At 42.8% G+C, this 15,383-nt stretch overlaps 1 protein-coding gene across 4 annotated transcripts in view; it reads right to left on the bottom strand.

Annotated features, from left to right (window-relative positions):
• Window positions 1-10,135: 10,135 nt before the first annotated feature.
• The window catches only part of CYB5B (cytochrome b5 type B), a 36,478-nt gene continuing 31,230 nt past the window's right edge, over window positions 10,136-15,383 (bottom strand). Inside the window, exons 4-7 of one of the 4 annotated variants that reach the window (XR_012154555.2) lie at window positions 14,309-14,351; window positions 12,968-13,163; window positions 12,068-12,099; window positions 10,745-10,796 (exon numbers count right to left, since the gene is read on the bottom strand). Coding sequence is in view for 3 of the 4 variants with exons in the window: in XM_073308332.2 (XP_073164433.1) it covers window positions 10,629-10,796; window positions 12,068-12,099; window positions 14,309-14,351 (243 nt within the window). In the remaining variant the exon portion in view is untranslated. The other 3 variants (XM_073308332.2, XM_073308333.2, XM_073308334.2) reach the window with 3 other exon arrangements.

Below are 15,383 nucleotides of genomic sequence, written 5' to 3'. Positions count from 1 at the left end.
CTTTATTAGAAATGAGGGGATATTAACTTTTGACATAGTACAGTAGAACCTGCACAGGAGACTACCCTTATTAGGCATCCCCCGTCTTAAAAGACTATGCCAAAATATCCACAAATATGCTGAGTACACCTCTGCCCCCCTTTTATTAAGCCGCCTCCATGAAGTAAGCAACTTTTTGCCAAATACCTGAAGTCACTCAAGACATATTTCACTGTACGTAAAATGAGGAAACAAGAAATGTTACCTTCTGAGGCTATGAAGTACTTGGAGAAAATAATCTTAGCACATTTTATTAAATTAATTTAAAAGTTTCTGATCAAACATGTTCTTCTGTAAATTCAGACTTTCAGGGAAAATTGTTGACTATTGTTAATTGCTGGGTTCCTTTTATAAAGGAGGAAATAATTATTTTTTAAAAATCTCCTGGAAAAGAGCGGTTGTGACAAATCTTAGAAGAGTATTTCAGGGCCCCCTCATTAATCAAAGAAAATCCAGAGTTAGTGAATTTAATTATTTGCAAGATGCTTCCCTTGTCTGTATAACTGTCTTGTAATGAAAAGGTCAAGTGATTTTTTTTTTAATCGTTCCAAAATAAAAAAAACTGTTTTCTTCTCAATCATGGTCTCACACTCTTTATAAATTGGATCCAGCTCTTAACAATATTTGCCAACTTGAAAAGAGACTCAGATGTTCATCTTAGAACATCTTGAGGGGTTTTAAAAGGGCTTCCTTTTTGCAGCTTTAGAAGCAATACAGATGTTTAGCATACTCCTTCTTATGGATCTCTAAAATAGCTACACAAAAGCGTAGCGCAGCCTCTGGTGCCTCGCCAGCCCTTCATGCACAGGCACACATGGCTCTCAGGGATGGGATAAAGCCATTACACCTATACAGCCACCTAGTCGTTAAATAACAACGTCCTGAAATAAGCTTTTGAACGATTTTTCACCTATTGAATTCTTTTATTCTAGTGTTTGGGTCCTACTAGCTCTCTGATCAGGTATGTAGACGTTAGCGGTCCTGGTCACTTACCTCCAACAGGAATGGCAGGTGTGTGGGTTCCTCTGGAGAGAAAATTCCATGGATAAACAGGCCGTGAAGCTGCACAAAGGACCCTCTCGTCCCCCAAGAGTGAACGCATCACTTCCAATGAGTCAGCCAGGTTCTGCCATAGGGAGCTGTGAGACTCTCCAGGCTTCCACTCTGCTTGGTGGCAGTTTGGCTCCAGCATGCCAGAGTTCACAATTCAGCCAGAGCTGTCAATTCACCGCAGAACAAGCTCAGCAGGGAAATTCCTTTGGGGCTGTCACAGCCTAAATGCTACTGAGATTGTTCCTGGGTAGAATCTTTAACTGTTTGCCACAATCTTCTTTTCCATGAGTCAGCCCAGTATGTAGTCCAAACGGTCACAGCTGAACAATCCTTGTGAAGCTCCTCTCTTCACACTAGGGATAACTGCTAGCATCAGTGGCTGATTCAAGAGATTTCCTGTGTTCAGCTGTATGAACCTGACTGGCAAGTCAGAGCTGTAGCTGTTCCAAGTTAAACATGTGGCCCTTCTGCCTCTTATCCTCTCTAAAAATTAACTCCTTACAAAACACTGTTGGTGCCAGAAAAGCCTCAGTATCACCATCTGTCAGCTAGAGAAAAAAGCCCACTATCTTCAGCAGCAGAGCTGCACTGGGAGAGAGGCTGTCTGTTCTGCCAGGGTAGAGGTATTTATTGCTGCTCTGCTTATTGCAGCTGTTAGTGGGAGCTGATAAGCACTGATCTTCCCCCCAGCTACTGGACTAGCTGTGTGCCAGTGCTTCCTATCCCACTCACTGCACCAGTGCCTACTAATAGAGGCAGACTCGGAATTATGAGCTTACTTCACAGCTGGTGGTCGTATACTCCCAGCACTCTGCACCATTCCCTACAGTACCCCCTGCTGGGAGAATTAGAGTGAAATATTCCCCTGTGAAAGGGAAAGACAGCATTAGCACACCATGTAAAGAAGGTTGGATTGAATTTATTGATTTATATAGGATCTTTTGTATCCCTCCAAATGCTTTACAAAATTACAGGCTTAGAATACAGTGTATGCATCACCACAACTTCCCTCACCCCTTGAAATGCAGCCACTTCCAGTCTGGAATATATCAGCCATTTAGTTGTGGGAAATGAAGAATATCACGTCCAGCCACAGCAGAGAGGGAATTTCATTAACAAAGTTGAAATTTGGCCTGGACATCGAGGGCCTCAGTTCCCGTTCTCCAACCCAAATTACATGGATGTAGCTCCCATTGAATTTGTTGGGAGAAGCACCTATGTAGCTGGAGGGAGTGGATTTGGCTTTAAGACCAACAATCCCACTCTTGCAAGAAATTGCTGTGGGATCTCTGAAGGTCACGGGGGCGGGAGGGCAGGGGCTGGATCTCAGTTTCAAGTCTCATCTAGAAGAATTTTCCTGTATCATAACTGAAGGAAGAACTTTCCTCCCGCTATTGGAATCGCTAAGGCTACTTACTGCACCAACAGGAGTTTTCCTGATGATCTTCCAGACAAGCACTGACCAGTTTAATACTGCTTAGCCAGAGATCTAACAAAAACCATCTGCGGTGCTCTAAGTGGAGGTTATTTAATAAGGCACTATCACCATAGTGTGAACCACATCTCAATAAAGTGTCTCATGGAAAACAGCTCCCCTTCACAAATGAGTAACATCCTTGTGGAAGCTTCAGCAGTATTTTAAGCTGACTTTAATGCCATGAGGGTTTTGTCCTCTTTGGATAAAATGAACCACATTTTGCTTTTGCTTTCTCTTCCCCTTGCACCTATTCTATTTCAGTTGGAAACCAGGAGAGTCGATACCATGTGACCAACAGGATATCCCCAGACCAGCACCAAGAGCTGCCTGGAGTGCAGTTTGGAAATTGCTGCAAGCAGATATTAATGCTAGATATATTTTAAATCAATAGAAGGGACGATGCTGCCTCCAAGAGATATGGAAAGCAGGACAGGCACAGGCTGCATATGTGAAAAATGCAATGGAGTCAGAATGGAGTCAAAATAATGGCATTAGGGATTCTGGCCAGAATAGCTTGATGCTGCAGTATGTTGAACTGGAAAGAGAGATTGCATAGCAACTTAAAACTTAGTTTTAAAATTATTTGCGCTTCCAGTTGGCACTTGCTGCAGGGCACTATTTAGCATTTAACATAAAAACAGCAGAGGAGAATGAATATAAAATTAATGTATTTACTGAGCAGCAGAGAATACAATTGGGATTTAGATTAGATCATTCTTAAAAGGACAATGCAGGGGTGATTTAGATAGATGGAGCAGCCATAATGCACTTAGGACTACAGATAGCCTTGGCTGTTGTGTATTGTGTACCTCTTATGGTGAAAAACTGTCTCCCCTCCTTCTATTTGAAATGTATCCCAGCATTCTTCTAGTTGACCAATACAGTGTAGCTCAGTGGATCACAACCAAGAGTAAGCAAATTCCTTGGGGTACGCAGAGATCTTTCAGGGGGTACATTAACTCATCTAGATATTTGCCCAGTTATACAACAGACTACATAAAAAGCATTAGCAAAGTCAGTACAAACTAAATGACAATGACTTGTTTATACTGCTCTATATACTATACACTGAAATGTAAGTATTAATATTCCAGTTGATCTATTTTATAATTATATGGTAAGAATGAGAAGGTCAGCAATTTTTCCATACTAGTGTGCTGTAACACTTTTGTATTTTTATGTCTGATTTTGTAAGCAAGTAATTTTTAAGTGAGGTGAAAGTTGGGGCTACACAATATAAATCAGACTGCTGAAAGGGGTACAATCGTCTGGAAAGGTTGAGAGCTACTGGTGTAGCTTACTGCCTGGTCTGCAGAACGTAGTTGGAGTGGTTAGATCAGATTCTTCTGGGTTCTGTTTTTATCAGCGCTGGACTGACTTGCTGCTCTTGGGCAAATCATAACTTCAGTGTACTTCAGTTGCTGTAGGGGTAAGAGGCTCTTACAGCAAATGTCAACACTTATTTTCAGGCTTTGGGGTCCTGATTTATAACCTATTTCAGTCCATTCAAAGACTCCCATTTACTTTAGTCTTCACTACACTGTTCACTAGGACCGTGATCCAAAAAACACTAACCAAATGCAGAGCAACATACTGTCTACCAAGGAAATAACTTATAAGCATCCCTCTTACTCTTAATAACTTTTTCTTCCAGTAAAAAGCAGACCTAGGATGTCTTCTGCTCTGACTGGATTCTCTGCTTTCTGGATCACACAGCTGTCTTCTCATAATTCAGGAACCTCTTTCACAATACCTGTTTGGCTGCATGTTATCCCCAACAGCTGTCTTAAATCATCCTGCAAGTACAGGAACTTCTGACTTCAGCCCAAGTTAAGGCCAGGTGATTCCCCACGCCGACCCCATTTTCTCTCATGCAGATGTCCCCTTTAATGTCTTCCACCTATTTTCCATATCTTCTCTTCTTAAGTTAAGAGTCTCACAAACATACTCACTCTTTAAATAGTAGCTTGGTAATTTTGTTGAATCACTGAATAGTTCCTCTACTGTACCCTCTTTGCATTTTAATTTAGTAGCACTTTCCATTTTTTCAAATCACTGCAAAAACTAATCATTTTCATATATAGCTTGTTTATTCCAGTTGTGAGACTGTAGCCTTCTGCAGCATAGGCATGAAAAACATGGTGGAATGATTCGGTTATGTTCACTAGGTCACAATCCCCATCTCTCAGTCACACTTCTAGTTTGATCTGCTTGCTTCCCCTATTCCTTGTATTTGGGCAGAGAAAGTTCAGTTCATGTTTGTCTGTTACAGAAAATCTGCCTCGTCTTTATATTTTATATTAGATTGAGTTAATCAACAATGCTGCCTCTGTATCGTGAATTTAAAGCTTGCCTAGGAACACTTATTTCACTAAATAGGTTTTGTCCAGCATTTAGGGGCAGACTAGAAAGGCCCACTTCTAGGGGTTGCTCACTTTTGTCTTACTGGGTTTCCCCTGCCCCCTTTACTCAGCTAGCATCAGTACAGCCCCATGCTTGTCAGCTCTTTCCTCAGTCTTTTCACTTTCTTCCCAGCTGCACTTATTCTGGGGTACCCTCTCCCTGCTGCGCAGCTACTTCCTTCTCCTCCTTAAACCTAAACCCTTCACAATAGGGATTCTCTTTTGTGTGTTTGTACCTAGCACAGTGGGGCCTTTGGGAGCAACCCTAATGCACATTTACTGCAACAATCACAACAAACTACAAGAAATCAGCCCAATTGTAAGAGCTGGACTAATTAGCAGTTGGAGAAAGCAGGTGTTATTCATATATGTAATTACCAAAAATAGTACAAGTGTATAATTGCATACATTTCATGGCTCCCTCTCCCCCATCTATCTGAAGCTTTTCTTCACTGCCAAAAAACACATGTTTAATTAGGGGATAATTAACACATGCTAACTATGCCACTGTAAAATCCTAGTAGAGACAGGTACTACAGTTTTACTGTGAGGTAGCTAGGAAAAGTCAACACTATACCCGTGCCTATGGTAGGCCTCACCTAGCTACCTCACAGTAAAAACGATGGTGACTTCTCTCCGCTAGGATTTAACAGCGAGATACTTAGCATGTGTTATCTCACTGTAAAAAAAATCACCATACTTTTGCAATGCGGACAAAGCCTCGGATGATGAGGTCTTTGGGACAATCCCTGTCCCAGCTTTGTTTGTATACCACTAGCACAGCAGGAGCCCTGCTGGGAGCTCCATTTGCTACTGGAGTACACAAAGGTCCAATTATAGAAGACAAGAGGCTGTACTTAGTTTCATATTAGTAGGAGTTAAGAACGTCCCCTATAGGACATCTCTCAGGTTTGTCTGAATAACTGATTTGATCCTTGAACATTTCACTTCCTGAACAAACCAACTGAAGTTTAGTAGAATTAGACAAAATAAATGAATAGGTATCCAACCTCTTTACAGTTCTGCTATTACAATCAAAAAATGGTTCAGATTCTTCCAGTGTAGCTTAGAATGAGAATGTATAAAGGAAACCCTAAGAGCTGCTATTACTATGTGGAATCAACATACATCCCAGAAAGGAGCAACTCTGAGAAGTGGGAAGGTGAGATCGTGGTTAACAGCATAACTATCTCAGACAACCATTTAGATCCTAATTACAAATTTGTAGTTGCAACAGAGAAAGAGATCATGGTTCCAAAGAAACCGGGCACCATTTTCAGCAAGAATTCTCTCTCTAGGAGACTGAGTTAACCCACTATTGTGGTACCTGTGCACCTCACAAAGTCTTTTCGTGCATGGATACATTATTTTATTACAATGTTTAATAACTTTTTTAATGTAGGTCATTGTGGCATTAATTATATTATGCAAGAAAACACTGAACTCTGCCTGCACCATGTTTTGTCCAGAGGCTACAGCTTTTCTGAGTGTTTTGCAAGAAACAAAATCTTTGGCTTAGGCTTTCAGGTGAACTGGTGCAATCTGTGTGGATGGGAAATCACAAATGCTGCTGCTGTAGTCTAGTCCTTCGTCTGAACAGATGCAGTCAATGTGAGACCTTGAGTTTGAAAAATGTGAGAATGATCTGCCTTCTGTCAGGACACAGAAAAATAAGCAGAGACTCAATCCGCCACAAAATTTTCCAGTTTTAGTATAACAATTGAAGGAAATCAGTTCAATACAGAACTATGCACTCATTAGCTGTACAGATGCTTATTTTTAAAAACTATATAATCCAGTGTTTCACTGGACAGACAATATCCAGATACAAATTTGCATTGTACAAATCGTTATAGTTTCAGAACCAGGCAGCTTCCTAAATTCTTCCCATCACAATCAGCAATTTACTTAGATCAGTTTCCAAGACAACCAGATCTGAACCTTGGCTTTACAGACAGACCTGTACCTTGTTCCCTTGCAATTTGTTTCCTTTATCAGGTAATTTCAACAGAAATGAAAACAGACTCAAATCTGGCTCCCTGGTCTTCCTAGCATCCACAAAGCCAGTGTTACACTTGCATTCATATGTCAAGGAATTTAGGTTCCTGAAGAGTCAAAAACCAATAGCAGTCCAAATACTCTGGCACTCTGGAGGCCAGTTTAAATTTAGTTACATTAATAATTTTAAAGCTGCCTCTGGTCATGTATACAGTAGTTTAGTAGAATCCTTTTCCAAAACACCTGAAGGGAACAGACCCTACACACCCAGCTTTATTTTCACTGAAATATCTTTATTCCATGGATGAAAGCGGAGACCAAACCTTTATCATGTAGCAGGTCTGGTAAACTTGCTCTGAGAGAAACTGGGTATAAAGACAAAATATTTTTGTTTTTAAAAAATCCTGAAATGAAAGAGGTAAACAAGCTATTGTTAATGTTTCTTTGTTCATTCAAGTTTTAAAGCTGGTTTTAGTTGGTAAAACTCAGGGTTAAAGCTATAATCCACATGACTTTTAAGGAAAAAGGAATGAAAAAAACTGGATGAACCCATTACTTTTTAAAAAAAATAATTAAAGGAAGTGTACAAGCTTGGGAAACTTATGGACTGATTGCATGGTCAGTCACGTCAATGCTGGCACCAGCTAGGTATGCGCCTAGCTCAGTTCTGCAGGTGTGCTTCCATCTGGACAAGTAGCACCATCCTATTTCAGTCCTAGACAATCCAACCTGCCTATCATGGCTGCTCATCTGATGAATTTTTGGTCCTACAGCACAGTCAACAAACTTCCAATTGTGTTCGTGGCCAGCTCTCCAGCAGCAGGAGGTAATTGAACATGCCATCCTTACCCCAGGAATCAGATGCAACTATGTGCTGCCATTTTACAGTATTAGAGGCAAATTACTGCTCCAGGAATCAGTGCAAGTGTCTGTCAAACACATTCACTGCACTCAATTAGACCAAACAACTGTTTTAGCTCTCCTTTCAAATACATATATAATATGATCCTACTAGAGGAAACCCAGAGGCAGATATTATTAGATGCCAACTAGGTCTTCCTCCTTGTGAAAACTAAACTCAGTAAAATAGCAATACAGACTTGAAAACAAGCCCCTACTGCTGTTAAGAAGTAAACAAGTCACTCACAAAAGTATCCCCTTTGTCTGGAAGAAATCGAGGCCAGATTCACAGCTCTCTTACAGAGCACTATGCTTCCCCAACTGTCTGCACCCCAGATATTTGCTGACTGATTTCAAACTGTGGACTGCACCACAGTCTATCATCAGTGGAAATAGACAAGCAAGAGCCCACAGTGGACACTACTGGCTGAAATGTGACAGTTTCCACAGATATTAAAACATGGCTCTCACTGCCTAAGACAATAAATGTAGTGCTGGGGGAGGGGGAGGGCAGGGATTTCTATATGATGGATATTTAGTTCTCTCATAAGGATGAAATAGATTGTACATATGCTTAACTCACAATGGATTAAATTCTTTATTAATGAAGTCCTGTATCAGACGTTCCATTTTTTTGCCTAGGATTGATGTCAGGCTTACAGGTCTATAATTAGCCAGGTCATCCCATATATCCTTTTAAAATATTTTAAAAAGCACAGATATTTGCAGGATCTTTCCCAATGGATTTTGCTTGGCTCAAATTTATGCCCCTCTTACAATTGGACCTAAAACACACACACAGTAATCAGGCTGATAAACTGTTAAAGTTAACCTTGGGTTCAGTCCCTTCCCTTGTAGCAGCAGACCAAGGACAGCTTGTAATGGATGGAATGACTAAAAGCAGTGTTAGGAATTCTCAGCACCACACAGTAACCCCAGGGTTCCCCACACTACGGACGGCAGCTTTCTACCTCCCGCAGTTCACAGTAGAAGACAGAACATAATCCAGAGCAGGGGAAGGGAGTCCTGCACCAAAGAGAGGGGCCTTTTGATAATTCTGTTCTAAGGAATCCCGATATGGAAGAGGACTCCGAGGCAGCAGCCCCAAAAGCCTGCTAATTAGTGCTAAGCCACATGGGTGATGTGGTGGGAGCGACAGGATGCCGCATGTTGGAGGGGAGTTAAGGCCATTTCAACAGTCATTCTTTCCCATCAAGGGAGACTTCACGGCCTTTTATATTGAAAAAACCTAGCTTGCAATTCCCAGAGTTCAAAGACAACTAAACAGTAACTTCGGGGAGCACACTGGCTGCCTGGAGTCGGGAATAACAAGCAGCTAAAACAACACACCCCCTTCCAGAGAGTGTTCTCATATACAGGACAGAGGGATGTAGTAAAAAGAGAAGCAATAAAGAAAGGAGGGCATTCCTTATCTACTATCCAGTGACAAGCTCTGCTACGGTGCTCTCCTCATTGCTAAGATGCCCCCAATTGGGAAAAAGAAAAGGAGGACTTGTGGCACCTTAGAGACTAACCAATTTATTTGAGCATAAGCTTTCGTGAGCTACAGCTCACTTCATCGGATGCATCTAGCTCACAAAAGCTTATGCTCAAATAAATTGGTTAGTCTCTAAGGTGCCACAAGTCCTCCTTTTCTTTTTGCGAATACAGACTAACACAGCTGTTACTCTGAAACCCAATTGGGAAAGAGTCTCAGAGCAAGTTAGAAACAACAGAATCACAGAGGGATGATAAGAACCAGAATTCCTCTTTTCTATCTGGTGTTGTGTTGTATTCCGCACTGCAGTTAGCACAGATTGTAGAGTCACAGGACTACACTACTGGAAGAGATAAGAAAGATCATGCTTTATGATGCATAAAGCATGGTTTGTGCTGCCTTTCTTCCCTGTTTGGGGCTGGCAGCAGAAGGGTAGCTTCTGGAATAGTCTCAGGAAAACAGGGAACACCCACACTCCAGTCCCAACAGAAAACCAGAACATCATACACCAATCCCAAGCAGGGAGTTCTAACTGCTACTCTTCCCGCTAGCCCTCCCCAGGAACCCAGGCTGTACGAGGGAGGTGTCCAGTCCACCCTCATGTTTAAACAGGAATGTGTTTTACCCCGTCTACAGAGCTCGGGTAGAGAGAGAAGAGACCTGTTCCAAGAAGCCAGCTATCAGTCACTATGGAGGTAGGGTCCCAAGTACAACAGCTGTGAGCTCTCATTTTACAGGACAGACATAAATATTAGAAAGTGAAATGGATCATTTTTAAAATATATATTTGCTTAACCATTTAAACACAGCCACATATATGAAGAGACAACAAGAGCTAGCAATTTCCTGCTGCTCCTGTTACTGTTGCCTGGGTGCACTGGGAAAGCTGTTCTGCTCAGTCACAGAACGCTTGCTGGAGGGGATCGTAGACAGCTTGCAGTTTCTTTGACAATGCTCACATGAAAGACAGAGGCATTTCACAGGCTCACACGCTAGCAGCTGTTCCACATTGTTGGGATTAACAAAAAGGTGTTAAAAGTTACCCATGATTAATTATTACAGGGAAACAGACTAGATATATAATGGAATATTAGGACACTGCACCTCACCCCCTACCTCAAAACACATACAAAGACACTGAGGAGAATGTGAGACAAGGCAGCGGATCCCAGAGTCAGGACAGACTCTCTAACACTAGCTTGGCTCTGCAGACACCACCGTTGCTAGACAGACTCAAAGCTAAGAACAAAATATGCAAGGTTTAAGAAAACCAAAACCCCAGAGCTCTTGCTTGCATGCGTGTGCTCTCATGCTTCTCAAGGTTCCAGCGAGGCCAGATCAAGAGGATTTCCCATCCAACATGTAATATCGGTACATTAAGCCTATGACCAGTGCGCCGAAGATGGGGATTAGCCATGTTGACCAGAAACTACAGAAGAGAGGGGGAAAAAAATCAACACACAACACAAAAAAACAGAAAAGAGCAGCAAATTAATAATTTATTCCTAATGTCCAACATGCTCAAATCTGGACTGGTTTGATCTGGGAAATTCTCTGAGAAACCACATATTTAGACACTGAGAGGAGCTCACCTCCAGCCAAGCTGACTGGCCTCCTTACAGAAGAGGGCCTTCTACATCAGTCATAGAAATCCAGAAACCTGTTCTGATTCTATATACTTCTTGGACTAGGGCTGCCAACTTTGTAACTGCACAAAACCTAACACCCTTGCCCTGCCCGAAGGCCCCACCCCTGCTCACTTTATTTCCCCCCCCCGTCCATCGCTTGCTCTCCCCCACCCTCACTCACTTTCATGGGGCTGGGGCAGGGTATTGGGGTGCGGAAGGAGGTGAGGGCTTCAGCTGGAGGTGTGGGCTCTGGGGTGGGGCCACAAACTAGGGGTTCAGGGTGCGGGTGCAAGAGGGGGTGAGGGTTCCCCATGGCTCCTGGAAGCACCTGGAATGTCCAGCTCCTAGGCCAGCATGTCTGGCTCCAGTGGGAGCTCTGGACTGGTGCTTGGGGCAGTGTGCGGAGCCCCCGAGGCTGCCCTTGTGCCTAGGAGCCGGATATGCTGGTCACTTCCGGGAGTCGCAGGGAGCCTGCCTAAGCCCCGTTGTGACGCCGACCAGACTTTTAGCAGCCTAGTCAGCAGCGCTGACCAGAGCTGCCAGGGTCCATTTTTGACTGGGCGTTCCAGTCAAAAACCGGACACCTGGCAACCCTATCTGGGACTACAGCAAAACTAGCCTGGCCACTCTACAGTAAAAACAGCAGCTCCCACAAATTTGCCAATCCATATAACGCATTAACAGTGTGCCAGGAATCTGTGACATTCACCTAAATTAGCATGACAGTGGAGCAGTTTGCAGCCATAGTAATATTTAAAATGAAAGTGTGAACCAGAGGCTGAAAGTTCCAGGTCGCTAGGAGGCCTAGCTGTTCTGAACAGGATGGAGCTTTGCATGCTGGGACTTGTCTCCATGGATGGCTCCTGCATATTAAAGGGGGAAACTGTGGACTCACATAAAACTCATTGGGCTGCAATTTGGCTACTTATCTTGGACTGGCTGCACTCAAGAGCTTTGCATTAAGGTTCTGGGATTTCTGCTCTGTACATTGACAAGGCACAGAATTAATATGTAATGCTACAGAGTGCCCCAGCCCTCAGACCTCTTTATTCCTATATAAACGGTACTATACCTTGACTGGCTTGAGGGTGTCGTGTTTGGATCCTGAGGAGAAAGAGAGATACATTATACAAGTTGTACTGACAGAACTACAACCCTGAACATGTAGCTGCCATAGAGAGGGGACAGAAAAACCCTCACATCTTCCTCCCTTTCCCATACCTCTCTTTCCCTTCCATAACCAACACAGGGTTCTCACTTGCTCTCTGCCACATCTCTTCACTTGCCTCCCTGACTCCACCTCACACTCAGACCTATTCTCTAAATACAAGCATATGCTGGATTTACCCATCCTTAAAAGCAAAATGAACTCTTTACCCCACCTGTCTGCAGCAACCATCCAACTTCCTCCCTTCACCTCTGAACTCATTGAATGTGCTATCTACAACCATTACCTCAAGTTGCTCTCCTGCAACTGCATCACAGATTCCCCCTCCAGTGTGGCTTCTGTGCCCAGCATTTGACCAAAATTGCTCTCACCAAGTCTGAATGATCTCTTCCTGGCTAAATCGCTGAGCCTGTATTCCATTCTCATCCTCTTGACCCCTGCTGCTTCACATGGTCAGTCTCATCCTCCTCAAACTCTTGCCTCCCTTGGCTTTTGCCTGGTTCTGTCTGATCATTCCTTCAGCACCTTTTCTGGCAGGTTCATCTCTTCCCCATCTCCCAGTCTCCATTGGAGTCCTACAGGGCTCCATCCTCGGCCCTCTCCTCTTCTCTCTTTCTCTGGGTGATCTGTTCACACTACTTCATATGCTATGGATGATTACTTGTAAATCTACCTTTCCACTCCAGACTTCTTGTCCTTCCACCAAATTCCATGTCTGACACAGATGTCTCACCAACAACCTAATGTGCCCAAAAATGGACTCCAAACCTGTATCTACTTCCCCCAGTGACTGACACCACCAACCTTCTTGTCACTCAGGCATAGGATCTAGGAATTTTCTTCAACTCCACATATCCAGGATGTCTCCAAATCCTAACACTTCCTCCATCAAATTTCCAGAATTGATCCTCTTCTGTCCAGGCAGCTGAAACTCTCAGTCAGGCCTTCATCTCCGGTCTTGGCTGCTTGAACCTCATAGCCACCATTGCTGCCCTCCAATCTGGTCAAAACACAGCTTCTAAAGTCATCTTCCTTGCTCACATGTCTAACCACATCACATCCTCCTCCTGTAATTCCCTCTGCTGCCTAATCCTCGTCCACCACGTCAAATTCAAGTTTCTTCTCTTTACCACCAAAGCCCTTTACTACTCTGTCCTTCCATATTTATCCCCAACTTTCTTCCAATCTCCTGGTGATTAAGTTACTGACCACACACTTGTCTGTTCCTTCCATAAATAGCTTTGCGTTTTCTGCCACGTCATTCCTTATTTATAGACTCCCTCCCGGAAGTGATTTGTAAGGCTAACAACCCTGTCCTCCTTCAAATCACTTTTAAAGATCTATTTCTTCCATAACACCTACAAGAAGTCAGTCAACAATTTATGCCTACAAAGGGGCAGGTAGGGCAAGTTGATATTTATGTATTAAGAATCCTTAATTTTTATACACATTAGTCTCAGCCTCCCCCTTCTCTTCTTTTATTATAAGCATTTCAGGTCAGAGACCACATCTATCTCTATGCACAACAGGGCCCAATCTTGATCGGAGCCTCTAGTCACAACTATACTTTATTACACAGGGATACTATGTGGATAGATACTACAGCCTTTAAGAGACACGCTACCCCATCTCCTAAGACAGACAAAGCCTGTAACTAGCCCACATCACAAAAGAAACATGGGATTTGCCAAAACATCAAATCATTGGCTCAGCTAGCCAGATACCTTGCATCCAGGACAAGTACCTGATGTTTCAGAGGAAAGTATAAACATCTACAAAACATCTGGACAAAAGCATAATTTTGTATTTAACATAGAGATTGGGAAAGATTTTTCCCCCAGGCAATCAACTGATGCCATGATGTCTAAGAGATTATTCCCCTTCTTCGTTGAGCTTGAAGAGTTGCATATGGTGTGTCCACATCATCATCCACTCCTCCCACCTTTTTTTTTTTTAAAGTGAGTTAGTTTTAGTGTTTGTGAAAAGGTGTCAGATAACAAGGAGACACAAAGCCAGCCCGGGGATGGTTTGGGGTTTTTAAAATATATGATTGTATATACAAGCAAGAGTACTGACCTTCAGTGAAAGTAAGTTTCACAAAGTGACTATACAATGTGTAAAAATACTTTCTTTCCTTTGACTTACTGTGAAACGGATGAAGTATGAAAGTGATCCCCTTGTTTTCATGCTATGGGGCAGAAGAAAGGAAGGACCTCCTAAGAACTGAATACCCCTACAACACTTCCCCTTTCCAAGGTCTTCTACAGTGTCTCATCCTCCGTAAGTCCCAATACACCTCTAACCAATGTGCTGCCCTTTGCAATTTATGCTGTCTTTGAAATTAAGATGCTGTTTTAGATGCAGGGATACCATCATTTGTGCTTGAGAAGAACTTTGAGATCTTCAAAAGGAAAATGATATCAAAGGGGCAACATCTTTTATCCATCTTTTGTTATTTTTAAATACACCTGAGCACCTACTTGTTCCCCTAGATTGCTGCAGCACACTGGACTGATCTTCTCCACTGAACTAAGGACAGCAGCAGTGATCTTTCTACTTAGAGCATCCTGCAAGTTCAGAACCTATCAGAAGAGGATAGAACTTTCTTCCCCTCCAGTGAGCATTATGTTGGATTTATCCAAGTTAAAATGCACTTTCCATAGTGCTGCCCAATCTTTCAGTTTCTTTAGATCCCCTTGGAGGCTCACCATCCACCATTTTGACATATCTAAATATAGCAAAAAGAAAAGGAGTACTTCTGGCACCTTAGAGACTAACCAATTTATTTGAGCATGAGCTTTCGTAAGCTACAGCTCACTTCATCGGATGCATACCGTGGAAACTGCAGTAGACATTATATACACACAGAGACCATGAAACAATACCCCCTCCCACCCCACTGTCCTGCTGGTAATAGCTTATCTAAAAAAAGAAAAGGAGTACTTGTGGCACCTTAGAGACTAACCAATTGGTTAGTCTCTAAGATGCCACAAGTACTCCTTTTCTTTTTGCAAAGACAGACTAACACAGCTGTTACTCTGAAGCTTATCTAAAATGATCATCAAGTTGGGCCATTGGCCCACCTTGATTATCATGCACATTGTAGGGAGAGTGGTCACTTTGGATAAGCTATTACCAGCAGGAGATTGAGTTTGTGTGTGTGGTTTTTGGAGGGGGGTGAGAGAACCTGGATTTGTGCAGGAAATGGCCCACCTTGATT

The sequence above is a fragment of the Lepidochelys kempii genome, chromosome 12 (genome assembly GCF_965140285.1).
Source record: "Lepidochelys kempii isolate rLepKem1 chromosome 12, rLepKem1.hap1, whole genome shotgun sequence".
Taxonomy (NCBI): domain Eukaryota; kingdom Metazoa; phylum Chordata; order Testudines; family Cheloniidae; genus Lepidochelys; species Lepidochelys kempii.
This window is presented reverse-complemented; position numbering and strand designations above follow the sequence as displayed.